Source organism: Phascolarctos cinereus, unplaced genomic scaffold, assembly GCF_003287225.1.
Source record: "Phascolarctos cinereus isolate Bilbo 61053 unplaced genomic scaffold, phaCin_HiC Scaffold_5;HRSCAF=322, whole genome shotgun sequence".
Lineage (NCBI taxonomy): Eukaryota > Metazoa > Chordata > Mammalia > Diprotodontia > Phascolarctidae > Phascolarctos > Phascolarctos cinereus.
The window spans coordinates 55,504,168-55,531,939 of NW_027555958.1; the positions used below are offsets into that span (position 1 = coordinate 55,504,168).

Below are 27,772 nucleotides of genomic sequence, written 5' to 3' on the forward strand. Positions count from 1 at the left end.
GTGTGGGAGGGGGCTGAAGAGGAAGGTTAAGGAAAAGGAACACTACTGTTTTGGGAATGGCCTCATATCGAGTGGCCAGTGTTTTCTGCTCAGGCAAGAGAGAGGGAATAATTTTTGTCACTATAAAGAATCTTTGAAAGGACAGTGAGTAGTGAATGTAAGTGGAAGACTGATAGAAATGCACCTTTTACTTAATAAGAATAATTTTGGCTACATTAAAAATAACTGCAACATTGTGACAACCTGATTTTCATATAGTTTTTAATAATAACTTAAAGATCCAGGTCATTACAAATTTCACACAATTCAGAACTGGAAGGGAATGCTAGATTTTGAGTCAGAGGACCTGAGTTCAAATGCTAGCTCTGCCACTTATACCTATGTGACCCTGGGCAAGTCATGTGACCTCATCTCCAGTTTTCTCCTCTTTCAAACAAGGGCACTAGCCCAGATGATCCCTTCCCGGTCTAAGTCTGTGACACTCCGTACTCGAGATGAAAGCCAACGCAGGGGAATCGGGAATCCAAACTCAACAGGACCTCGGACTATAAATCCAGCTCTTTCTCCCGAGTACTGAACAAAACTGAATTTCTACTATATGATGCTACCGAATAGCGGCTATGGGGTTCAGACCCAGCTCCTCAGACTCAATAGCCAGTGTTTCTACTACTTAACAAGATAAACTGTACCAACGAAGCAGCTGGTGGCACAATAGATAAAGGGCTGGGCCTGGAGCTAGGGAAGACCAGGCACTTACAAGCTCTGTGTCCTTGGGCAATTCACTTCACCTCTGTCTGCCTCAGTTTCCTCCAGTGTAAAAGGAGGAATAGCACCTACTTCCCAGGCTTATTGTGAGAATAAAATGAGATAAATATAAAGCACTCAGTGCACGGCCCAGCACACAGCAGGTGCTTAATAATACTTATTCCCTCCTCCCCTTTCCTTGGAAAGGCCATTGGTAGGCTAGACATAACACAAAGTTGAAAGTTCTCGAATTTAGCATTCTTATTTTATTTTCCTTTTTAGACTTTTCCTTGGTTTATTGCTTCTTCCCTTACTCAGTTGCCCTTGGGTAATCATCTCATTCACTCAGCCCTTCTACTCACTCTTATTAAAACATGGACTCAGAAAACATTTAAAGCTCATTGATAGGATATAAATGACTAATAAGTATTGTCTCCTCCCAGGTGTAGAGGGTTTTGTAGGGATCAAAGCTTTACATAAAGGAATGAAACTCTAGGGCAGAATTTTAGAAATTAGGCATGGTAGGGAAAGAAATGGGTGGGAGTTCTTGCAGTCACATCTCAGAGATGGCCACGTGTCCCACTTTCCCCATCATGAACTTCACTGGGGGCTCTACAGCAGACAACTATTTGGGTTAAGTAGATTGCTAACACCAGACCAGGAAAAACGAATCAGGCCCTTCCCTGCAGTGTTCAGATCATACCTTTAAAGCTTCAATAACGAGATCCCTTGCTTCTAGCTCGCCTTCTAGAATGCTGAAGAGGGTCAGGAGCTCGGGCTTGCTGAGTTTTTCCAGATTCATCCTGAATGCCTAAAATAAAGATAACCATTAGGGCAATCAACTGCATGGTTAAAAAACAAACTAAAAGAATAACAATGATGACATAAAACACTTTGGCGGGGGGAATAGTACATTTAGTTTGGAAATAGCAATGAATGGTTTCTGGTTTTAGTCAAAGACTATACAGTAAGAGAAGAAAATGCACTTTCTTCAAGAATCCAAAACTACTGACAACGGCAATTAAAAACTTTTTTTTCCTCTCTAAAATATATACAGATACATATCTTAGAGGGTCTGGGTAGGCACTAAGGGGAAAATCTCTTTCCAGAGGTGATTTTTAAGCTCTAGATACCAGCCTATTAATTTTAAGCAGTATCTGGATATGTTGAAACTCTGGTGATGGAAACCGGGTGGAATATGTTTATTGGAGCCAAATACTCTAATTTAAACACAGACAACAAATATTTCTTTTCAAATAGTCCATCAAAAAACATTTTTTAAACTCTTACTATGTGCTAGGCATTGTACTAAATGCTAGGTAAAAAACCAAACAAACAAAAAACCCTCAACCCGGAACAGAACAAAAAAATCCCTGCCCTTAAGAAACCTACATTTTACACAAATAGGTACATGAGAGATACATATAAGGTAGATGGAAGTCAACCTTAGACAGAGGGAAAGGCCTCCTGCAGAAAGTGGTCCTTGAGCTGAATCCTGAAGAAAGCCAGGATTCTAAGAAGTAGAGGTGAGGAAGGAAAGTTTCCAAGCATGGAGGGTACAGCAAATAAAAACACTTGGAGATGGGAGATAGAGTGCTATGTGTAAGGAACAGCAAGTAGGTCAATGAAGCTAGATCATATAGTACTGAGAGGGAGGCAGAATATAAGAAGATGGGATAGGAAAGAAAAGTTCAGGTTGTGAAGAATTTTCAACGCCAAACAAAAGGCTTTACGTTTAGTCCTGGGGGTAAAGGGAGCCATAGAAGTATACTGAATAGAGAAGTGTGGTCAGACTTACACTGGGGCAAAATCATTTTGGCAGCTGTGTGGACTATTGTTTGGAATTGGGAGAGACTTAGGAAAGAAGATCAGTTATGAAGCTGTTGCAATAAATCCAGATAAGATGGAATGAGGACTTGAATTAGGGTGGTGTCTGTGTGAATGAAGAGTAAGGAATGAAGATGCTAAGGAAGAAATGACAAGATTTAGTAAATGATTGGTTATATGAGGTGAATGAGGAGTTGAGATGATACTGAGGTTGTGAGACTGGGTGACTAGAAGGACAGGTTTGGGAGAAAGATAATGAGTTCAATTTTGTCTATTAGGAGTTTGAGACGTCCATGGGACATTTTTTGAAATGTCCAATAAGTGATCAATAAGACATCACATGATAAATGATTCAGGACTGGAGCTGACGGGAGAGACTAGGATTGGAGATGTAGATCTAGGAATCATCTTTGTAGAAAATGAGCCTTTGGGAGCTGCTGAGATTGTTATGTGAGAGACTGTAAAGAGAAATGAGAACAGGACCCAGGTCAGAGTGTTGGGGACACCCAAAGGTAGTAGGCATGATACAGATGGCTATCCAGCAAAGGAAACTAAGAAAGAACATTTAGACAGGTTGGAGGAAAATGAAGAGAGGGCATTGTCATAGAAACTCACGAGGAAAGAGTATCCAGGAGAATGTCATGGATTCAGAGAGGTCAAGAAGAAAAAGGATTGAGAAAAGGCCTTCAGATTTGGCAATTAAGAGATTGTTACTTTAGAGAGTGTAGTTTTAGTTGAAGGTGGTGGTCAGAACTCAGAACTCAGAGGGTTTAGAACAGAGTGTGAAGAAAGGAAATGAAGGCATTGAGTACAGACAGCTTTTTCAGGGAGGTTAGCTAAGAAATGCAGGAGAGATAGAGGACAATTGCTAGAAGGGATGGTGGGCTCAAGTCAGGGTTTTTTAAGAATGGAAGAAAGCCTGGGCATATTTGTAGGCAGCAGGGAAAGACTCGGAAGATGAGGAAAGACTGATTATTAGACAGCAGTGATGACAACTGCTGAAGAAAACAGGAGGAATATGATCAAGGATGCACGTAGAGGGGTGGCCTTGGCAAGGAGAAGGGCCACCTCCTTTATCCACTTTTTCAAACTGTCAACCTATGAACTTGAGGCAGATGTCAAATATTACTTTATAAAATTGGATACAGTAACAAATACTTAATCATAGGCATAAATAAATAAATACACAATGTTTATGCTTTCAAGTGACTTTCTATGACCAATACCATTTATTTGACCTAACCAATTCATATCCTCATGCTACTTTATACCTTTTGAAGTGTACTGAGTGGCATCTTGTATGGCAGACATTCTATACTTTCTACAAGATTAATTTCCCACAAACTACACACAGGCTGCAATACACTCTGTGAAGGGCCTTCTTTTGGTAAGACAGTTTACTTTAGGAGGTAGAAGTGTAATGTCTGTCTATTTTCCTCCTTCACTCTCAATTCTTAATTGACTTTTTTTCCTTATTTTTAATTTTTCAATTTTTAATTGACTTTCCCATAAGTTTGCTTTAAACTGCAACACAACTTACTTGTTCACATATCCTTCAGTAATCCACAAACAGCTGCATTTTGATGTGCCTTTAAGAGGTTCACAAAAGATTCATGGACTCCTTAATATGACTCTTGACATTAGGTTCAGGAGAACATGAATAAATGAAACATTAAATTCTATATAGAATTTGTAAGAAATGCAAAACCTTATTATACTATGAGACTACACTAAAGAATCCAGCACATCATGAGAAGTTTTACCATAGGTACAGACTCCACCAAATTGGGAGCAATGGAACTGGAAATCAAAAGGTCTGGCTCAAATGCTCACTCGGCTGCTATTAGTGGTGTGGTCTTGGACAAGTCACCAAAGCCTCTCCAAGTTTCTTATCCATAAACTGCAGGTTTTAAAAATTATTTCCACTTAATAGTTGATGACACTGAGATTCAGATGGTGGTCAAATGACTAGTCCACAGTAACACAGCTAGTGTTTGGCAGAGCTAAGGTGGGGGTCCAGGGCATTATGCCGTCTCCTAAGGAAATCATAACAAGACTAGGAGAAATGAGATCTATGACCCTAGGAATGAGCTCCCATTGATCCTTGGGTGGTTAAAAACCACACTGGAAAGGACTGGAAGTAATCTACATTTAACACAGTAAAACACTGAACCAGACCTGGAGCCACCATTATCTAACTTTTATATACATGGACACGTCTTGTTGCAACAACAATATCATAAACTCTAAGAGGGAAGAGGCTGGGTCTTACACTTTGGATCAGATTTATGGAACAATCACTACCTGCCTACCCGTATAAGTACTAAGACAGCAGGAAACTATCTGGTAATCAAAGATTTCTACATGAACCAACCATTATCAAATGAGACTAGACTTAGGAGAAAAAATTTATGTTTGAACCTGACTCAAACTTTGTGTTTAATTTCTTAATCTGTAAAACGAAGATAATAATACCCACCACAGTACCCTTAGTTCTAAGGGTTGTTGTGAGGAAAGTGCATTATAAAATGTAAAGTAGTATATAATGTAAGTTACTATTTTACCTTCTTTAAACACCTTTACCTGGAAGGTGGCAGTCAATGGACCAGGAGTTGGGGAACATGAATAGTAGTCTAATCTCTGTTACTAACATGGGCATGTCCCACAGCCCCTCAGCACTTCATTTTCCTTATCTGTAAAATTAAGGGAATAGTGATGAACTTCAAGGTCTCTTCCTGCTCCAAAATATATTATTCAGTTACACATGAGTGAAATATAATTTGCCAGAGTCCAGAATTTATAAAGAACTAACTTAAATCATAAAAATATCAAAGCTGTTTCATTTTTACTTTTATGAAAGGAGTAAGTACATTTGTTCCAATCTCCAGGGTCACTTAGTCATAAACCAATGCTGCCTTAAGCCAGAAAGAATAATAATCTTTACAGAAGGACAAGGACAGCAATAGTCTTACTTGTTATCTATGTGCCATGGAGGTCCCTTATGCATACAAGTTTCAACATCTGGAATACTTTTCCATAACTTAAAGTGACCTCATTTGGTATTAGTATGTGTATGAAGAAAATACAACAGAAACATGACACAGGAGGAATCACAAAAATTCTGTGTTGGAAAGGACCTCGGAGGGCAATGCATACTTTCACAAGAATTCCCTTTATGACACAGCTGCCTAGTGGTCCCTCAGTCTTTGCTGCAAACCCTCCAATTAGGAGGTACACACTACCTCTCTGCCTTCTCTATTCTACCACTGAATAGCTCTAACTGGTTAAGAAACAGACTTCTTACAGGAACACGGTGTAAACTCAAGAATCATCAGACTTGTACTGCATTTTTTGGTAGTTCCTCTCCCTTTATACAAAATGAAACTGTAAGAATTTAATTTCAAAAGTATGAGTTTTGTACCTTTACAGAATACTAAACATATTGTAGCTCTACATTAATATTTATGTCCTGCTTAAATACAAATGAAAAGTGATAAAGATATAAAATGGAACTTTCAGGACAGCACTGATTATCTTGCCTTGGTACTGGACCCAATAACTGGCAAAGCCTTACAGCTTAAAACAAAACAAAAGCTCCTAAAGGGAAAATGTAAGCTCATGTGGTTTTGGTTCAAATTCAAGGGAAAATGGGCTATTTTTTAAAAGGCTGCCAGCATGGCTATAAGAATGTTCAACATTTCCAATAATTTTATTGTCCACAAAACTATACCAAACAAAATTTGGCAATCTGATAAATGTCAGATTTCATTATTTCTAATTCTTTTGGAAAACTATAGTTTTGATACTGACTGACAAGAAATAAGAAATCAACCAGACCTCTAAGCAGAAATAGAATAAAGTTAAATATGATCCTTCCATGCCAGCTATCACACTATTTCTCTTCTACCATTTGTGACTAAAGTTCATGAAAAAGCCATCTATATTAGGTTTTTGTACTTAATTCCAGTGATTTCCCTCTGTTAATTACTTTCTGTTCATCATATATATATACACACAGACACACACACCACACAGACACACACATATATTTATTGTATCCTCCATTAGATTATAAGCTCCTTGAGGGCAGAGACCGTTTTTTTTTTATCCTCAGTCCACAGAGCACAGTGCATAGTAGGTGCCAGTAAATATTTAATGATTGACTGAAATACCTGAACAATTATTATCCCTTTTATAGCTATAAGCAGGTAGGAATCATTTTTAAAACCACTCTGATTTTAAGATAACCACTGCCATTAAAAAAAAAAAAGACTTTAAAATTTAAATAAAAATGGACCAGCTCAGAGGTCATACTCTGAATTAGACAGATGTCCTTTTGTTTGAATGACTATGACTCCATGTGATGTGCTCAGGAAGAAAAATACCATAGCTAAAAGGGGACTTTGGAGACTGCCAAATCAGTGTCTGGAAAATTCTTATAAAAAACCCGCAAAAATACCCCCTCAAAAACACCTCCTCTCAACTTCTCAGTTTTGACTGACACTGATGAGTCACTGACTACCCTCCAATGATTTGGTTTCAAACGTGAAGTGCTGAATTCTATGCTTGTATTTTTATGTTTTCATAACAAAGCATACTAAAACAAAATATGTCTTACAGTAAACTCAAAATTTTTTTAATCCTTTTAGCTTACAAACTGGAATTTTAATTTCAGGTATGATACTTAAAAATCAACCTAAAATAATATACAATTGAGAGTACATATCTAACAGACCAAAAAGAATGTCAAAAGGAAAAAGAAAACATAGCTGCCATCAAAATTTGTTTGATAAGAATCAGCCACTTCTCTTAGTTGGTCATAGTTTTATGTGTGAACACAGAATCAACTAGCAGGAAGGGGCTAGTCTTTGTCTTTGTATCCCCAGTGTCTGGCATATGATTAATACAGTGAGGGACAGAAAAGGAAGTGAACATCCCAGCCTGCTATTCACAGAGTAGTTTTTAAGAGTTCAGAAATTACACTGTTCGGATCCTATATCCTGAGATGCTCCAACAGAAGCTGGCTCAAGGCGGATGGAAGGTTCTCCAGATTAGAATACAAGGAGAAAAGTTTAAGTTGTCGAAAAAGAATGAAGTGTTTAGCTCACTGACAAATTCAGATTTTAAAAAGACTAGAAGAGATAAGAGGACAGGTAATTGAAGATGAAAACAAGAGTGCTAAGGTCCTGTAAAAAAGGCTAAAATTCTATGTGAGGAAATCCTGGTGTGAGAAGTACCTCCACTGACAAAAGACTAAAAACCATCTACTATCTTAGTAGGGAAGTCCTAAAGAGTTACTGGAGGTACTTAGCATCTAAGTGACTTGCCCAGGGACACAAAGCCAGTAAGTTTCAAAGGCAGGATTTGAACTTGGCCTCAAGGAACAGAAGGAGACCAGTACAAAGCTTCAGAGAAGGCAGTGATATAATGAAAGAAAATTACATGGCCATTTTGCCATTTCTCCAGCCACAGATACCTGAATGACGGAGAGTTAGAAGTTTTAGGTCGTATAATATGGAAGGAAAAAGTGTTCCAGGACCTGGGGGATGAGGAAAAACACAAGTAGAATGTGAAAATGAAGAAAATAGATAAGAGCCCTTGTCTTTTGCTGAGAATGAGGCTCCTCTGATAGCTGCCATATTCAGTTCATCAAGGATTAGGAGAAGTATGTTTTACATGATCATCTTTGTTTTGAATATTTGGTAAAAATTGAGGTAATATCTCCCTTCTTGTGGGGTGGATGACGTGACAGTAACAGATTAAAGAGACAAGGTAGGAGACTTTTCTGGCTAAGATGGCTAACTAAATAGCTCCCATACACTTATTCCAGCAACCTAAAAAAGATATCAAATGTAATGATGAAGAAATTCAATAAGCAACTTCAATAACTGACTTATTGTACCCCTGAACGCCACAAAAAGTTAAGATGGAAGCCCATGAGCAACAGGAAAGAAAACCTTTCAGAAAAGCCAGGGACTGTGCTCAGACAAACGAGCTGGAAGCCTTTCAGTGTGGAGACCCGTAGCCTGCTCTGTTATCCAGAGGCAAAAAGAGTTCAAGGGTCCACTCTGGAAGAAAGACAGTGAGAGAAAAGATTATTTCTTTCTTATATTAATAACCTGTTGTTGAAGTAGGAGTAAGGTTTTTCCCCCTTCTGTTTCCTCATTCAGAAATCAACCCCTGTAGGCTATTCAGACAGTCTTTGAAGGGCAGGGCTGATAATGAGATGAAATCTTGGGTGAAACTTACTCAACAGGATCTGATCTAAAGGTAAAGAAATTCTAGTCTAGGTGAACTGGTGAATTCTGGCCCCCTGTGTTTTAACCGGAGAAGTTTGAGTGGAAGTGGATTCCCTGTTTTGTCTAGATTACCCTAGAGGGGGTATTAGAAGTATAGATAAGTCTCTTTGTCCTGAGTGATCAGAATCACCTCCCAGATTCTCATCAGAATAAGCCTGCCTCTCATTAAAATATTCATTTTCTTATTACTTGTTAACCAATCAGAGTTGATTTCCACCCTCAGGAACATCCATTCTTCCAAGGGTGTATGAGCATTGAGTGGGTTCCATGAGGGATCTTTGGTTTAGGAAACACAGACAAATGACCCTTTTATTAATTACCTGCTAGCCATAATTAATAAAATGATTGTTAATTACCCAGAAATTATTCTCTTTAACTTTTATATGCCAAAACAGGAAGTGGGAACAATTCAGCAATGTCTGTATCCCTAGCAGTGACCAGGACACCCCAAGCACCTGGTCACTGAGGTCTCTAGCATTCTGATGATTCAGTGCTAACAGTTCAAATAGGGGAGTAAAAACAAGGGTCTTTTGAGAACCTTTACGTCTTCAAAGGGAGATAAATAAGAAAAACAAGATCTGGGAGTGGGGGATTGGTTCTGTTGTAAGGATGTAATGAGGGGAAATAAATGGAAGTTTAAAAGGAATACACTTATGCAGAATGTTAGAAAAAGGGAATTGCAACTTGCTTACTTTTTCTCCTCTGTGAGAAGAGTATATGCATATGGAAGAAGGAGTGCGAGGGAGCTGGCATCAGGTGAACTTCATTCTTCACCTGAACCAGACATAGGAAGGTTGAACACAGAGTAAGGTGTAGAAATACACCAAATTCAACAGAGAAAAGGGCACAGAAGATGTTGGTTAAGAAGGAGTATAATTCTGGGAAGACTACAGTCATAAGCAAAACAAACTCCTTGATTCTGAAGGATTTTTAAAGCAGAAAAGAAGAGATGGAAATTTAGAGGGTCCCCGTCAACCAGGTAATGGCTGAACAAACTGTGGTATGTGCATGTAATAAAACATTACTGTGCTTTAAGAATATGAAAGAGATGCCAGAGAATCCTAAAGAGTACAACTTGATGCAAAGTGAAATGAGCAAAACCAGGAGAACAATTAATACAATAATAACACTGTAAAGAAAAACAACTTTGAAACATAAACCTATGATCAAAACAATCAATGATCAACTACATCTCCAGAGGACACAGGATGAAGCATGTTACCTATTTACTAACAGAGAGCTGGCAGAGTTAAGGTGTGGAGGGAGACATACATTTTGGATATGGCCACAGTGTGAATTTGTTTTGCTTGACTATGATTATTTGTTACAAGGGACTTCCCTGTCCTCTTTCTGTTTTTAATTAGTTGGGAGGGTGACGAAGAGTGATAGTAATGATGATGTCTACTACCCTAAAAAAGAAGAAATGAAAAAGAGGAAGGCTACTGAAACATTTCTAAAGTTCACAAATCCATAGAAGAGAAAAGGAAGAAGTTCAGAAGGAAGAATAAACAAGGATGGTCTGGAAAATAACAAGTTGAATTTATTATATACTTTTTTAAAAATCCAAGAGGTACAGAGAAAAGAGATTCACGCTTTCATAGACAATCCTCTTTCTGTATTCTACTTTGGATATAGAAATGCTCATTTTTTTGAAGTTCAGAATTAAAGAAAATTAAATTTAAAAAAAAGAGATAGTATAAGGTGCTTAAGTCATATTTTTTTTCTTTTTCCCATCAAGGAGAAGAAAGATTTTCAAACTTGGAAGCACAGAAAAAATGAACAGAGACTTAAAACCCAAGATCAGTGAGGAGATAGAGAGTACTCAACTGAAACATGATGTACACTCAACAGCTCTGGATTAACTACATTCCTGGGAAACTGAGAGAACTGACACATGTGATTGCTGAGCCATAGTCTTTCTTAGAAAGACCCTGGGCAAGTCATATGTTGTCTCAGTCTCGGTTTCTGTTATCTGTATAAAAGGGACAGAAACATTTACCTTATAGAGTTGTTGTGAGGATTAAATGAGTGAATAGATGTGAGGTTCTTTGCAAACTTTGAAGCACTATATAAATGCAACAGGGCAGAGGCAAATCTTGTCTGATTTTTCAAGAATGGAAAGAAAATATATTTTTAGCCTATACACTAGTGATCTGAATTTCATTTTTTAATCAAATTATTTAAAGGGATAGTTTTAGAGCACTTAGAAAAGGTGAGGGTGATTACTTTCAGCCAGTGTGGGCTCACCAATAACAAGTTGTGCTTCTCAATTTCTCCTTCTTCCTCCCCCCCGCTCCCCGCAAGCCTACTAGATCAGGAGACTATTGCAGACTCAGCAGTTCTGGATTTCAGTATGGTATATGACAAAGTCTGATGCAATGTGGGCTCTTTGTGGGATAGTATAGTTAGACGTATTTGGAAACAGATGAAAAGGTAGCCTCAGAGAATGGTGGTAACTCAACTGACTTCAATCTCAAAAGACCTCTGTCCTTGGTCCTGCTCTAATGAAGATTTTTATCAATGACTTGGAGGCATAGAACAAATTTGCAGATGTCACAGAACTAGGAGTGGTAGCTAATATTCTGAATGGCAGAACTGTGATCCAAAAAAGATAATAAGTCACAACAACAGACCGAACCTAAGAAGGTGAAATTTAATGGGAATAAATGTAAAGTCACAAGACTTAATTTTTAAGAATGGCAGAACTAAAAAAAAAGGTGGCAACATGGCTGGTCCATGTGAAAAGGATCTTGAGGATTTAGAGGACAGAAGCTCAAGAGTTTGGCATGGCAGCCAAGAAAGTTAATGTGATCTTAGATGGCTTTTAGAGAAGAACAGCATCCAGGAATAGGGAGGGCAGTCCTCCTGTGCACTTCCCCTGGCTAAATCACATAAGGAGTACTGCACTCCATTTGACTAACATCTATTAAGTATTTACTATGTGTAAGGTGCTAGGGACAAAAAGACAAAAACAAAACAGTATCTACTGCCAAGGAATTTACATATGTTGGGGGGGAGGGCATAAAATGAAAAAAACACTAAGGGAAATTGAGAAACTTGAGGGAGGGGAAGGAATCAAGAAAGGTTTCAAAGAGGAGGTGGCATCTAAGTTGACCCTTGAAAGAAGACAAGGAAAAATGGTCTAAGCCACTAATAATTAGAGAAATGCAAATTAAAACAACTCTGAGGTTCCATTTTACACCTTGGCAAAATAGAAGGAAAAAAAAAAAGGAAACCAATAAATGCTGGAGGAGCTATGGAGAAACAGGTACTTTAATGTACTATTGGTAGAGCTGTGAACTTGTCCAGCCATTCTGGAAACCAATCTGGAACAATTCTCAAAAAGTTAATAAATTGTCGAACTTGATCCAGCAATGTCGTTATTATGTCTATACCCCAAAGAGACCAAAGCAAGAGGAAAAGGACACGTGTGTGTGTGTGTGTGTGTGTGTGTGTGTGTGTGTGTATAGCAGCTCTTTTTATTGTGGTAAAGAACTAGAAATCAAAGTGGAGGCAGGGTGCAATCAATTGGAGAAGGGCTGAACAAATTATTGCAAATGAATGTGATTAGCATTACGCTGTAAGAAAAGAGAAGGATATGATTTCAGAAAAATCTGAGAAAACATATCAACTGATATAGAATGAAGTGAGCAGAAACAGGAACAATTTATATAATAGCAATCACATAATAAAGACAAACAATTGTGAATCACTTAGGAACACTCATCAACACAATGACCAACCATTATTCTAGGGTTTCATGATGAAATATACCAACCCCACCTTGTGATAGAGAGGTGATGGACTCCATGTAGATGAAGACTTTTTTTTAGATGTGGACAAGGTGGGAATTTGTTTTGCTTGAGTATACATGTTTGTAACAGAACTTTAGTTTTTCTTGTTTTCTCAATGGCAGGAAGCAAGGGAGAAGAGAGTCTGGGAAGGAGACAAGTCTTTTGGTTTGCAAATAAATAAACATAATTTAATAATAATAAAAAAAGCCAAGGATCCTGACAAGCAACAAAAGGAGAAAATATACTTTAAGCATGTGGAATATCTTGTGAGAATGTGTACAAAGGCAGGAGGTGGAATATCAAATTCAAAAACAGTTATCAGTCTAGTTTGGCTGCAATATGGAGTTTTGAGGGAGAATAAGAAGAAAGAAGGATAGAAAGGTAGATGGAAGCCAGATTATGGAGGGTCTTAGATTCTAGGCTTAGTAGTTTAAATTTTATTCTCTCTAGGCCATAGGGAGTTTCTAAGAGTTGTTGAGCAGGGGAATGACATGGTCGGGTCTGTGCTGCAGGAAGATTATTTTGGCTACTGGTCAGCCACAATTTCAAATGGAATAATATTTGTAAAGTACTTAGCACAGTGCCTGCCACATCGTAAGCACTTAATAAATGCTTGCTCCCTTCTCCTCCCTCCTTCCCCTTTGTGTGGAAGACAGACTACAGAAAGGAGAGACTGATTAGAAAGCCATCATAGTAGTTCAGATGAAAGATGTTGATGGCCTGAATGAAGACAGAGGCTGTGTGAGTGCAGGCAAGGGGATGGATATGAGAAGTGTTTCAAAGGAATGATCAATATTGACAAAGGTTAGCTATAGTTTTAGCAGTGATACGGAAAAGAAAAGCTAAAATGATGTTAGGCTTATTTAGTAGTGGCAAACTCTCCAAAGTGAAGGAGGTACAATAAGCTTGTATTCTGCTCTAGTTAGAGAGCATCTTAAATAACATGTCCAGCCAGTTCACTGAAAAACTGGAAGATGTCCAGAGGATGGTAACCAGGATGGTGAAGGGACTCAAACTGCATAGGACTGGTTAAGAGAACTGGGAATTTTTAGCCTGGGGGAAGGAAGTGCACGACCACGTATTCAAATACCTGGGATGTTGTCATAGGTATGAAAGATTAAGACTTGTTCTGCTTGGGTCTAAAGAACAAAATTAAAATCAATAAGTAGAAAAAAAATAATACAGACTTTGACTCAACATAAGGAGACAGGCACTAACACTTTGAACTATCTAAAAATGGTGTGGTTTAGCTTAGGGTAGTGACTTACCTGTCACTAATGTCTTTAAGTAGAGACTGGATGACTACGGAAAGGGTTCATGATTTTCCCTATATATCTACTTATATGTTCTTTGTAGCTGTAAGATTCTATGAGCCTTGGCTATAATTCTAACCATCTCATGAACTTGTTGCCTGAATGCACTGCCCTAGTCTATGACGTGCATGTAATAGAGCTGTAGCTATATTCAGTCTCATATATTTCCATGAAAAATAAAGCTACCTACATAATCTTTTTTTAAAGTAACTATATTTCAATACCTTGGGATATTATATCCATTTAAGGGCTAAGTATGAACCTCAGTTTGAGTTCTCCACAAGCAGTTTCTAAAAATGAGCTTTAATAGCATGCCATTCTTTCTACTTACAGGCGTACCTCCCACCAAGCCAGGGCCAACAGCTGGACAGACTGTAGAAGCAACTTCTAAAGTATGTCTCAAGCTCGGGGTTGTGAGTCTTACATACCAGGAAGAATAGCACCATGGTACTACTTGAACTACCACAGCCACTTTTGTTGTGAACATTTCTGCTATGGTCATTTATCCCTTCTGCCCTGTTTTCTTTCTCATTCATTCATTCATTCATTCATTCATTCATTCATTCAACAAACACTGATTAAAGTACCTCCAGTGTGTCAAGCAAGTGTTAAGCATTGGGGAATCTATAAATTTTAACAAAGATTAAGTTCAATTCAAAAAATACTTATCAAGCAGCTACTCCATGCAAAGTAGAATGAGCAAGGCACTATGTTAGGCCCTAAGGATACAAATACAAAAAGGAAACAGTCCTTTCCCACAGAGATCTTTCGATAGGGAAGGGGAGCAGACAGTACAACATGTATATAAATAAATAGAAAGTGCATCCTAGCAAATACAAAGCCATTTCGAGAGGCACAAAGTGCTAACAAATGGAAGGGAGCAGGGAGAAAGGGTTTGTGTGGCATGTCAGATCAGGAAAGGCCTCCTGAGCTGTGTCTATGAGGTAGAGGGAGGAAAGGAATGTATTTCAGACATGGACCACTTATGTAAAGGTACAGAGATAAGAGGTGGAATGTCATGTATGGGGGCATTTAACCAGAACAGAGTGTGTGAAGAGAAGTAATAAGAAGACTGGAAAGGTGATGGAGGCAGAGTATTTTGTATTTTACCCTAGAGGCAATAGAGCGTCATTGTAGATGTATAAATCACGTGTGTTTGTAGGGGTGGGGAGGAAGAGGGAGAGAGGATCATACTTCTTTGATAGTTTTCTTATCTGTAAAATGAAGGGGCTGGATTAGATGATCTCCAAGATCCCTTCCAGCTCTTAATCTATAACCCTATGATTTGTCTTAGGAATATCAGACGTAGCAGCTATGTGGATTGGCGAGGGAAGAAATCAGAGGCAGGGAAACCAAGTCGGAGGCTATTTCAATAGTCCAGGGAAAGATATGACAAGGTTAGAGGCTATAAGAATATAAAGGACTGGATGTGAGAGATGTAGTACGTAGGAATGACAAGCATTTATTAATCATCTCTAATTCTCCAGGCATGGGACAAAGTGCCAAGAACACAAAGACAAAAATGAAATAGTTTCTGTCCTCAAGGAACTTTTACTCTATAGGGAACACAACATGTACATATTTAGGTATCTACAAGGTCATTTTGGTGGGGAAGGCTCTAGGAATTTCGGGGGGAGGGAAGGCTGGTGGGTGAGTCGGGAAAGGCACCCGAGCTTAGTGTTGAAAGAAAACAGGGATTCTAAGAGGTAGAAGTGAAGAGGGAGTGCACTCCACACATAGGGGAGAGTCTGTGCAAAGGCATAGAGATGAGAGATTGAATGTCACGTATTAGGAACTGCAAGGAGCCCCATCTGGCTGGACTAGTATAGAACGTATAAAGAGAAGTCATGTGTAATAAGAAATCTTGGAAAGTTGGCTGGAGCCAGAATGCCAAGGAAATGCCAAACATGGAAGTGTGTATTTGCTCCTAGGGCAATAGAGGGTCACTGGTATTCACTGGGTAGAGGAATGACATAGCCAGGTCTATGCTTTAGGGAATTCACTTTGGTAACTATGTAAAAGACTGGATGTGGAAATAGGAAAATGGAAGAGTCAAAGATGATGATACCCTCAGAAGAAATGGGAAACTTTATAAAGGGATAGATCTGATAAGAAATATGAATTTTGTTTTAAACATTTTGGTTTGAGATGCCTATAGGATATGCAGGAAGAGATGTCCAGAAGGGAATTTGCTAAAATGAGACTGAAGTTCAAGAAACACTTTTGGGCTGTATATATAGCTTTGGGGGTCATTTGCATAGAGCAAGAGGTGAATCCATGGGAGATGATGAAATCACCAAGACAGAGGATGTAGAGAGGGAAGAGAATCAAGTTTAGAGGGATAACAAGCTCTCCATGTCCCTCTGACATGTTGTCACAAACATTTTGGTTCTTCTCCCTCCCTGGATGGCACTTTGGAGGCATAGCTCTGAGTGAGGTGTTGACTCCCTGGCACAGGTTTACTGGTCTGCTCTGTTTCAGATGGAGTTTGGGCAGCAAAAAAGGAAACACCCCAAACAATAGCAATGGCTAAGTACAGGAGGGTGTGACAGGGTGGAGTACAGGTAAGATTATATGTTTGTGTGAGTAGTATCTGGGTGTGTACGTCTAGAGAAACATTGGCCTTTCCTCCCTACCTTCTTCTCCCCTTGGCCCGCCTCCCTTGCCCCAACCTCCAACCAGCAGACACTGAGGAGAAAAAGCCTAGACAGAATTATTAATTTTACAAAGCTTAAGAGTAATTCAAGATAACCTACAAAGATCTAGAAAAAAAATTTCTCTCATTTAGATCTTTCCAAAGCATGATTACCTCTAGCTATTACGGAGAATAAATCAGATAATTAACAAATCTCTTTTTCTAGAATTGTTAAATTTTCCCCTTAGTACATATTTAGATAAACTTGGGAAAGTCATACTTGGGTTATAATTACCTAAGCTGAGACTAAGAACACGGCGAGTATTTATTACTAGTGATTGAAAAGGGTTGCAAAATTGAGGAAAAGTCAGTTCACTCAAAAACTAACCATTTCCCCAGGACATGGGAAAAATTGCCAAAGTCCCTTTAATGAGCAAAATCTAAACACTGAATATTAGCTAATTCTGAAAACCTGAAACAGTCATTATCTGCCTATATATCATAAAACCTGAATTTTTAACAGAGCTAAATAACTTATTTCTATTAGAAAACCAGAATAACAGAAAATAAAAAAGATAATCTTATTAAATTTGAACTGTATGAAACCTAGACTATGAATGTTCACCTAAGCAGCATATTGCTCTGCTGTGTAACTGATTAGGGCTGGTTGTTTTCAGTACTAAGAACAGCCTTGGGGGGGGGGGAGAGACACAATTCCTGGGCAGAAGGGACCTACCATCTCCCCAATACCTCTGCCAATTGATGACTAACTGCCACCAACTGGCAGGTAAGTCCAGGAGCTCCAGCCTAATACCCATAGCCATCATAGGGGAAGCTACAATCTACACAGTAGGCAAACTAGCTAGCTGAAGATGCAAGGCACCAGGCATGGGGGTGGTGGGAGACAAGACGCAGCATATGACAATAAAGTCAAACTACTATCACAGTCTTTCCTTGGAACCCCAGGGACATTGCCCAGAACACAAGAGCCTTGGGAATAGCAGTGTCCCCAAGACCACTGGCCTAGGTTCTGCCCCCTGTAGGCCTGAGGCCTTCATTTGAGTGTAGCAATTGCTGCTGACCAACTGCCACAGTTGGGCCCATAAAGGCAGGAGCGTGGGGCAGTGGCAGGATTCTTCCAGTTCAGGTCCTAAAGCCATCATCCGGGGAGGCAACCCCCATGGAGATGCTGTGTGGTACCTGCTTATGCAGGTGATGTAGCTACACCTACTGAAGACTGAGAAAAGAAAGTTCTCACCAACAAAGTCCTTGGCATTGTCAAATGGTTCAATACCAGAAACTCTTTATGATTTTACCGGTTGAAATGACACAAAAGAAGAGGCATTCCAATCTGCTTTGCTGCTGTCCTCTAAGGACTACTGAACCTTCCATCTGACTGGCTGCAGCTGGGTCCCCCAGAGAACGTGAGCTCTTTTAGAGCAGGGGCTGTGTACTTTCCTGGCACAGGGTGATTAATAAATGATTTTTCATTCACTCATTCATTCATGCTGTTGATACGACATAGATAACATGCTATATGCATGTGAGTTATTTATTATCAAAACCATCACTTCCACACTCAGATGGTCTCAGATGTTTTGCCCTTTGACGTTTCCTGGATCCCAGTAAGGGTCATTTGGACATTATGGGCAAGACATTACATTGCACTCCAAATGGCAGCCCTTCATCTCTCTTTCAGACTCAACCCTAGTTAGTTAGCTCTTAAGTTCTGCTTTGAAGATGATAAAGAGAAAGAAATAGTTTAAAATGTTAACAAAAGCTCTATTTTGTGACAAGGTGTAGATAGTGAGCAGATCTTTAAATAATTTCCAAAAGAAAGGCATTTCTACTCATGCTATTTTTCCAAGTAGTAAAACCAAGGCACAAAATTAACTTTGTACTTATAAACTCCCCGACAATACTTAGCAATGCAGCTTAGCACCACTACTTTCAAACCAGCCTTTTCTGAAATAGAATTAAAAGGTATAATGGGGATATTCCTGTCATATGCTAATTAACAGCTAATTTTAAAGACCTACTAAACTTCAATCTAATCCTTCATTTTACTGTCAAAGTAATTTAACAACCTTTTATAGAATGCTTTGCTTTTTATTACCCAATTAAATCTACGTTTACATCTAGGCTTTAGCATATAATACAAAGCAGAACAATTTTGAATAATTATTTTGAAAGTCATAAATTTAATGACACTTTAAAGGGGATACTCTGAGCAGATTATAGGATCTAATAGCAACAGTGCTATTACAAGCAAAGTATATAATGGTCCTAAGGAAAAGATATCTGTTTACCCAACATTGTCAGTATAGATTTTTGAAATAGTCTGAGATAAATAACAGAGATAAACACTGTGATCAAGTAAATATTCTTAAATATCATCACTTTACTGCTATACTACTCTATTCAATACCCATGGAACTTAAGCAGCATCCTAGTCTCTACATCTATATTCAGTCAAGAGAGGAGGCAAAGATAATACAAATAATGATAAGTCCATACAAAATTTCTTTGTAGCATATTTCCCAAGAAAACCTTAAGCCACTTGCACCCCTCTCATTTCCTTTTTAGTAGTTCTAGGGATCCTGGGGCAGGGGAAATCTTAGCTAACTTGATTCATTTTATTGTGCAATTCGACCAAATGGATTAGACTGTCATATGCTAAATAAAACAAGATGACAAGGAGGAAAACTACACAGAAAGCTCACTAATTCCCCATCAATGCTCCCAGGGGTCATAAAACATTAGAGTAGGAAGAGACCTTGCTCAGAAATAGTCTGCCCAGCTCCTTAATTTGATGGATGAGAGAAAAGATTGACCTGTAGGAGGAAAGACTCAAATCAGATCTCCTCTCTCCAGTCCAGTACACTGAATCTTCAGTATGCTTTAGAACTTAAGTCTCTCTCTTGTATCGATACCAGAAGGAAGTGTTTGTGTACTGAAGGACAAGGAGGAGAATTGGCTTCAAACGAAGAACTGTAAACATTCCCCTCCCAATCAGGGAAATAAGCAAAGCCATCAAAACCAAATTTATCTACTTGGATATCTGTTTATAGTCCTTACAATATTCTTACTTGAAAGACATCAGACTAGAAGAATAATACTAGTTAAATTGGTGGAATAGTTGTTAATGAGCCATGGTATTTAGGATAATAAGCAACAATACACACACCACACACACACACACACACACAATTACTCTTTGATTCTCACCATAACCCATGAGGAAAATAGGTTTAATGACTTTCCCCAGTGCCAAAACTTGTAACAGTGGCAGGGACAGAATTGAAACCCAGGCTTCTTGACTTCAAGTCCAGTGTTCTTCCCACGATTCCATGTTGTTTGACCTGCTGTGATTATTTTTATAAAGCTTCATTTCTCTTCATCCAGTTTAAATGAAATCAGCCTTACACAACTACACCAGTTTATTACAACAATTTCAACTGGACTTCTATTTCCTGAATTCAGGACTTTCTGAAATAAGGGTGCTATGATTTGTGAAACATCATTGTAAGCACATTGAGTTAAGCAGAACATGTAAATTGATTTTAGATGCCTTTCATTTCCAGTAAAATGATTCATGGTCCATGATTCTAGAGGCAGTCTGGAAAACAAAAGACTTTCTGATCCTAATAGAGGATGAAGTCACTACTTCCACCACGGTTTTCATAATGGCATCTAAGATCTTTTTAAGGATCAATGTTCCAAACAGTGACGAGACTCACCTCATAACTATTCAGGAAGTGTAAAAGGTAGTCAAGTACGGAATGTAAGATCACCTCCCTTTTTTTTGGTCAACCTGAAGCAAAAGGAAACTATGGCAGTAGTACTGGCTTGTAATCTAGCTACAAGGCACTGAAGTTCATGCTCTGGCTCTATGAAAATTACTAACATTAAAACTACCAATCTAAGTCCAAGTAGTTGCTTTTGGAGGAGGCAGGGGGAAGAGCATTTGCTCTAAAACTCCCCCTTCTCCCCACACTCAATGAAATAATAATGAAGTTATTAACTGTTACTCTTAGCAAAGGGTTGCTGGTATGGTGGCTAATTTAGAGCTCCTAAATAGGGCAGCCAGTTCTAAACTGGCAAATTATCCAGAGAACCAGAGATTCTATGTTACTTCAACTATCATGTAAGTTCGGTACTTCCCAAGCCAAACTATACTGCAGATCAGTGAAATAACTAAATCTTCTACTTCTGACCTTTAGTTTTAGCTTGGCTGCTTTGGGCAGTTTCAGAGCTTGGAAGAGAGGGGGAAAGAACAGGACAAAGGGAAGATGGGGAAGAGAAACCAGTTTATAGATTTTAAGAATGGTGGTTGGTAATAAAAGCTGTAACAAATGGCAAAATTTTCCTATGGACTGGTGTTAGCTAACATTTAGTGAACATTTATCTAGTCCAAACCCTATCCAAAACACAAATTCTCCTGACAGTATCTCTAAAAGTAGTCACCTACTTTCTCCTTGAAGAACTCTGGTGGTAGGAACTGAAGGCCTCCCAAGGCAATCCATTCTATTTTTTGGCCTACTGTAACTAGAGTTAGGAAGTTCCTCCTTAGAGGAAGAACTTTTCCTTCCCATACCTTCTACCCATGTGGTTCAAAGGGAGAGAATCTAGTAAATTCCTGAAAAAGACTAGGGACGTCACCAAATACAGTGACTGCATTTTCAAATCTTGGACACAAGAGTTTCAAAAGGATTTTATTTTACACGTAACATCACGTCCACTCTATCTCCAAAAAAAAAAGGGGGAGGACCAATTGTTCAGCCTTATATGAGTATACAGAAGAGTAGTCTTTCTGAGCTCTTGGCAACTTAATGTTACCAACGATCACACAACTGGACTTTGCATACATAACTACAGACATTCAATATGGTGGTTTTTTATGCAAATAGTTTTGTAATTGTAATCAGCCTGTGAGTCTCCACATTTTGGTTTAATCTTTTGTGACCTGTTTATTTTCACATTTTAATGACTTGGTTCATTTAGTTACCATTTGCCAAAATACTGGAACCTTTTGGGATATTTTCATGGCTTACCAAAGTATATTGGAAATCAGCACTGTCTCAGGAAGTCCAGGCAGTATGTCTGTACAAGCACACATACAGATCACCTATGGCTCAAATACTTTACACGATACTAGAGAGGATAAATGGTTTCTTTCTGTCAGTCTTCTATTTCTTTTACATAGCATCGACAAGTCTGTCTTTCAGCTTAATTTCTACAATTTCTAATCAAGTCACATGTTGAACCTGTAATGCCTGAGAAACAGCTGGGATATTTTTGGAAAATCCATTTCACATTATACCAAATGCATAACGGATGTGAGAAGAAAAGTGTTCTACATGCTGTCTACCTTTTCTTATATTTACAGCCAAAGCCTCAAAATTCAATTAGATATTGATTCAATTCAATAAACCTTTATTAAATACCTCCCATGTACCAGACACTGTGCTAAGTGCTGGGGATACAAAAAGAGGCAAAAGGCTCCTTAAGGAGCTTAAAATTTAATGGGAAGACAACATCCAAACAAATAGATACAAATCAAGATAAATAGGAAATAATTAACAGAAGTACTGGAATTAAGAGGAGTTGGAGAAGGTTTCCTGTAGAAGGTGAGATTTTTGTTATGGGAATTTTTTCTTTTAAGCATCTGAGTCAAGGATGGCCAGATTCACTGGTGCTCTATGCTCTAAATGGGAAATAATAATCATTTGACTTGATTAAAAATGAATAAATATTTCTTAAGTATCTACTATGTTAGACATTGTGTTAGGAACTTTGGAAAATATAAATAAGTATACGGTAATCCTTGCCTCTCAAAATATTTAGGATCTAGTTGAGAAGACAAGACATAGTCATATCAATTCAATAAATATTTATTTCATTGTGTGCTGACCAAATACAAGGCACTATGCTAAGTGTTGGGAATACAAAAATTAAAACCTACATAACCCAGTCCCTGCCCCTCAACAAGGTTCCGTGTCACCAGGAGAACAATGTACTCAGTAACAGCCACATTATTCCATGACTAACTTTGATAGACTTAGCTCTTCTCAGCAATGCAAGGACTCATGGTGGAAAGTGCTATCCACATCCAAAGAGGGAACTGTGGAGTCTGGATGCAGATTGAAGTATACTGTTTGCTCTTTTTTTTCCTTCTGTTTTGTTTTGTTTCTTCCTTCTTGTGGTTCCTCCTATCAGTTCTAATTCTTCTTTATGGCATGACTAATGTGAAAATACGTTTAATAGGAATATATATGTAGAGCCTATATCATATTGCATGCCATCTTGGAGAGCAGAGGAGGGGGAGAAAATTGGGAACGCAAAAGCTTATGGAAGTGAATGCTGAAAACGAAAAATAAATTAATTAAAAAGAAAAGAAAAAAAAGAAAAAACCTCCAAGGTTCCAGATAAGCCTTCCCTGATTCCTCCAACTAAAAATGTTCTCTCCTTTGCCTCAACTCAATTAAGAAACCATTTAGTAGGTCGATATTATGTAGAAGCCCCAGTACTTACTCAGTCTTATAGTATGTTGACTCATGTACATATATCGTGCCCCTCCCCCATAACTCCTAGGGGCATAGCCAACTGCCATTTTCTTTCTTGCATTTCTGAAACCTAGCACACATTGCTTGCACATCACTGATAGCATGTACCCAAGTAATTACAATACAAGTTTAAAACAATTACATGCATGGGATTGTTCAGATAGATTGGCAGGAAAGATTGAAGGGGGGGGAGATGGGGTTGTTGGTTAAGTAAGGCTTTGTTGGTATCATTGGGTGGAAGTGGGGGTAAGACCACTGTTCTAGCAGGCAGAGCAAAAGTACATTGACAGAGGCAAGGAAGAGATAAAGGAATTAAATTCAATAAACATATATTAATCATCTACTCTGTGAGAAGCACAGCACTAGCCTCTGGCAATGAATACCAACAGGGAAACAAAAAACAGAAAAAAGAAACCAGTCCCTGCCCTAGAGGCACTTCTTTCTACAGGGGAAGGGGTTGGGGGCTTGTGGGGCAGAAAAGATACAACTATGATAAAAATTTAATATCAGGTAAACCAAAGAGGAAGGGCACATTCTTCAGGTTGGCTGAATCACTCCATAAAAACTGATAATATTACAAGCCAATATATGCTAGGGAACAAGTGAAGACGAGAAGTAGCTGGGGTTGAGAGAAGGCTGGAAACAGGCTGTGGCCAGATTGTGGGGGGCTCTGAATGCCAGAGTAAAGAGTTTAGACTTTGTCCTGTGGGCAATGAGACACCACAGAAGGTGTTTGAGCAAAGGAATGAAATGATGAAAACAATGTTTCAGGTAGATTAGTCTGGCAGCTTCCCCAGGCGTGGGGGGTGGGTGGGCAGAGCCGATAAGAGTAGGAGAGGCCACTGAAATAGTTCCCAAGTGATGTGATTAAGATCCTGGACTAGTTTACCTCCCTTCCCGAATTCATTAGCTCCCTCTCCATTACATCCACAAGTAGAATCTAAAGACTGCAGCATTGCCTCCAGCAATCAACCTGGGTATGCCCAAAGTTAAGGGGACTTTCGAATGAAAACCCAAGCTGGCCACACTTTAAGTGAAGATCATGCAGTTTATCATTTGTTCCTCACTTGCTACCTTGGACTGTTTCTCTCATCTCATATACTCCAACCGACGATGTTATTCTTCTTTGTCCTAAGTATTGGCAGCTCCCAAGCCCAAAGCTCAGGATGAAGGTGCTGGGCTCAGGACAGAAGTTTGGAGCTGGAGGAACTGGCCTGAAAACAACCCTTTTCTCAAGCAAAAAATACCCGACTGTCAATCACACTGTATTTCCTTTAGATCCAGCAGAAAGGGGGACTGAGAAAGGACTTGAATTTACTAAAACTACAAGTGGCTTACCAAGTGCACTTTAGTCAAGCCTGACTGCTCTGGATTTCTAACCAAAGAATTAGATAATTAGGACCTAGTTATGAAACTAAGATGTGAGAGTTTGGGAGATGCAGGTGGGAGAGAAGGGCTATGAATAGCAGGATAAGATTCCTTTTCCCACAATGGAATTCATTAAATAAAAAACCCTCAAAAACAACATTAATTACAAAAAACAAAAACAAACCTATTAAAACTTCTCAGGATCAAATGTCTTACAGGTGATCCCCTTTTCAGGTCCTTATATGATGTAAATGAATACATACAAGTGGAAAATGTTGGTTGTAGTTTTTCTCTCTTCTTTGCTATCTTGGCTTATATTCACCGATATATGTAACAAAGCAGGTTAATAATTTTCCTACTAGTTTTTAACTCTCATCTTTTCTAAACGTCTAAAGACAAAAGCTGGAACACTTATAATTAACCCCTCCATTACCTAGTCTTAATTCACTTGCAAACTGACAAGCCATTTTTAAACTGAGATGCTTTGAACTGGAACCTATCCAGTTAGCATCAAATCTTCAGGAAACAGGAACAAATGTGCTTTAAAAACAGGCTGACAAGTCATTTCTGGGGTCAACTTCTACAGACAGCTCTACTTTCCTTTAGAAATAAATCTGTGTTCCTTGCTTCATGCTTTGATGACTGACCAGTCCACTGGCACTACGTACAAGCGTTACTCCGCTCGACACAGAAAAGCCAAGATTTTCACAGAATGAATTTCAATTCTGCTCTGCAAATTAACTGGCACCACTGCAAACTTGATTCAGTCAACACACAAGTTCATTGTAAGCTGAGCATGTCAGAACTTCTGTGATCAGCTTGTGTGAACTAGAGTCTAGTCTAGTCAGAAATCCAACCACTGTTCTATGAACACCCTTCAAGCACCAGTCATTTATGAAAGTTTGAGAACCAATTTGAAGATCCATTAAAAAAAAAAGGAAACTACAAAACCTGTTAATAGCAAAATATCCAGGAACCATTCTTAAGTAATGAAATAAAGCAAAGACATTCAATGTCTGGAATATTTTTCTAAAGTCATATTCATATGAGATTCTTAGAAAAGTGAAAGGAAACCCTGCAAAGACTAGCACTGATTATATTTTTAAGTACTGCCCAGGTTCTGAGGTATAATTACATTCAGTTTTTTTTTTAAAGGGAGAGTGAAAAACAAAAATGTTTTTTGAATACTTCAATCACCGGGTGTTGATTAGGCTGAACATTTCCTTCAGGAAGACCAGATAAGGAAAGTAAAGGCAAATGCTGGGTAAAAAGAGGAATGGATTGTTTATAGGATCATGATGGGCCTCATCTTATCAAAGAGTTATCTCTGCAGGTCTACACCAAGGTGACAGCTTCACAGTTTGACTCTGAGATTAACAAGACCGACCAGGTGCTGTAACCATGATCAAGACACATGAAATGCCAGTTTTTATTTACTCTGCCAAATAATACAGGAGCATGATGGGCCCTGGCAATTCGTTTCTTTGGTTTTATGTCTGTTAACTTTTCCGGTTCCGCATCTTGGTGAGCTTGACCATTCCTTTTGAGTTTGTGGAGCTCTGGCTGAGGGCTCCATGTGTTAATATCTCCACATACTTCCTTGTGTACATAGTGTACAACTTTCCAAGTGCTTCCAATTGGTCTGTGCTTTTTTGGTCTTTCTGATGATCTCTGTAGAAGGACTGAAGGCTCCAAATCTACAAATTCACACATCATTACCCCGGGGAAGTTCGAGATATACTTTGTATTTGGAATTGCCTTTCTCAGTATCTCCCAAACTTTGCACAGTTGGCTGTGTAACCCAGGACAAGTCACTAAACTTCTCAGTGCCTCAGTTTCCTCATCTTTAAAATGAGAATAATAAAAACACCTACTTCACCAGGTTGTAGTAAGGGCCAAATTTACCTTCTGTAAAGTGCTTTGCCAACCTTATGGTTCCATAGAATTGCTAGCTATTATCAATATAACATACATTGTTCAGTTGTGTCCTACTCTTTGTGACCCCATCTGGGGTTTTCTTGGCAAAGATATTGGAGTGGTTTGCCATTTCCCTTCCCGCTTATTTTACAGATGAGGAAACTGAGGCAAAGTTTAAGTGACTTGCCCAGGGTCACACAGCTAGTATCTGAGGTCAAATCTGAACTCAGGTCTTCATGACTTCACGCCTAGCACTCTATCCACTTCACCACTTAGCTGCCCAATTATTAGCACATAGTAGATATTTAATAATGCTTATTGACTTGACTTGGAAGTAAAAGCAATAATGAATATCATCTGCAAATGTACACCTTCAGTGCCTCTGATTCCAAGCCCTTTGTCACAATTAACATTACTCCAAGATTGCACCAGCATTAAGGGTGCCTTACAAGTGAGAATTAAGGAAGCAATGTTAAAATGTATGATGAATTTTTATATATGCAAAGTGTTACCTTATTGGTCCAATGGCATTCATGCTGATAACAAATTCCAAAATACCACATACCATATATTTACATGGACTGGACCAGTAGTCAGAAGGCCTGAGATTGAGTCTTGTCTCTGCCACTCATAGGCTATGTTATTTTATAGGGAAGTCACTTCACCATTCTGTAAAATGAAGGGATTGTACTACAAGATCTCTAAGGAACCTCCCACAGCTAATGTGCAAGGGAATAAGGGCTGGGCAAGTGGCACAGCATTTAATTTAAAGTCTGGAAGACTCAAGTTCAGAAAATCATCTGGCAGATACCAGTTCTGTGATCCTAAGCAAATCATTTCATTGCTGTCTGCCTCAATTTCCTCAACTGTTAACAGGGGGACAATAATAGCACCTCCCTCCCAGATTGCCGTGAGATCAATTGAAATATTTGTAAATTGCTTAGCACCCTGTCTGCTGGCATGGAGTTGTCGATTAATAAATAAATGATTGCTTCATTCTTGAGTGTATACTCAGAATATCCTTTTGCTTAGTTACAGCTGTGGCATACGCAGTTTACCTTGGCCAACATACTCTGCTTTCTCAATTCTGCAGGTGATGATGCTATTCCTGTAAAAACTACATCGTTTACCTACTAATATCTTCAACTATAAAAAAACCCTACAGCATCCAATGGTGGGTGTGGATCGAGAAGAAAGGAACCAAAGGCCATTGAACCAGATTAATCATAAACCCTCCTACAACTGGACCAGGATTTTCTTGAAACACTTCCTGCCTTTTGTTTCAAGATTTACACCTTTCAAGGTTATT

At 38.7% G+C, this 27,772-nt stretch overlaps 1 protein-coding gene across 4 annotated transcripts in view; it reads right to left on the reverse strand.

Annotated features, from left to right (window-relative positions):
* CTTNBP2NL (CTTNBP2 N-terminal like) overlaps positions 1–27,772 on the reverse strand; it is a 71,143-nt gene that overhangs the window by 42,278 nt on the left and 1,093 nt on the right. For 2 of the 4 annotated variants that reach the window (XM_021001815.2, XM_021001831.2), the window contains exon 2: positions 1,448–1,555. In XM_021001815.2, the coding sequence (XP_020857474.1) occupies positions 1,448–1,546 (99 nt within the window). In that variant the 5' untranslated portion in view covers positions 1,547–1,555. Of the gene's footprint in view, positions 1–1,447; positions 1,556–5,135; positions 5,265–27,772 lie in introns of all 4 variants that reach the window. The other 2 variants (XM_021001806.2, XM_021001822.2) reach the window with 2 other exon arrangements.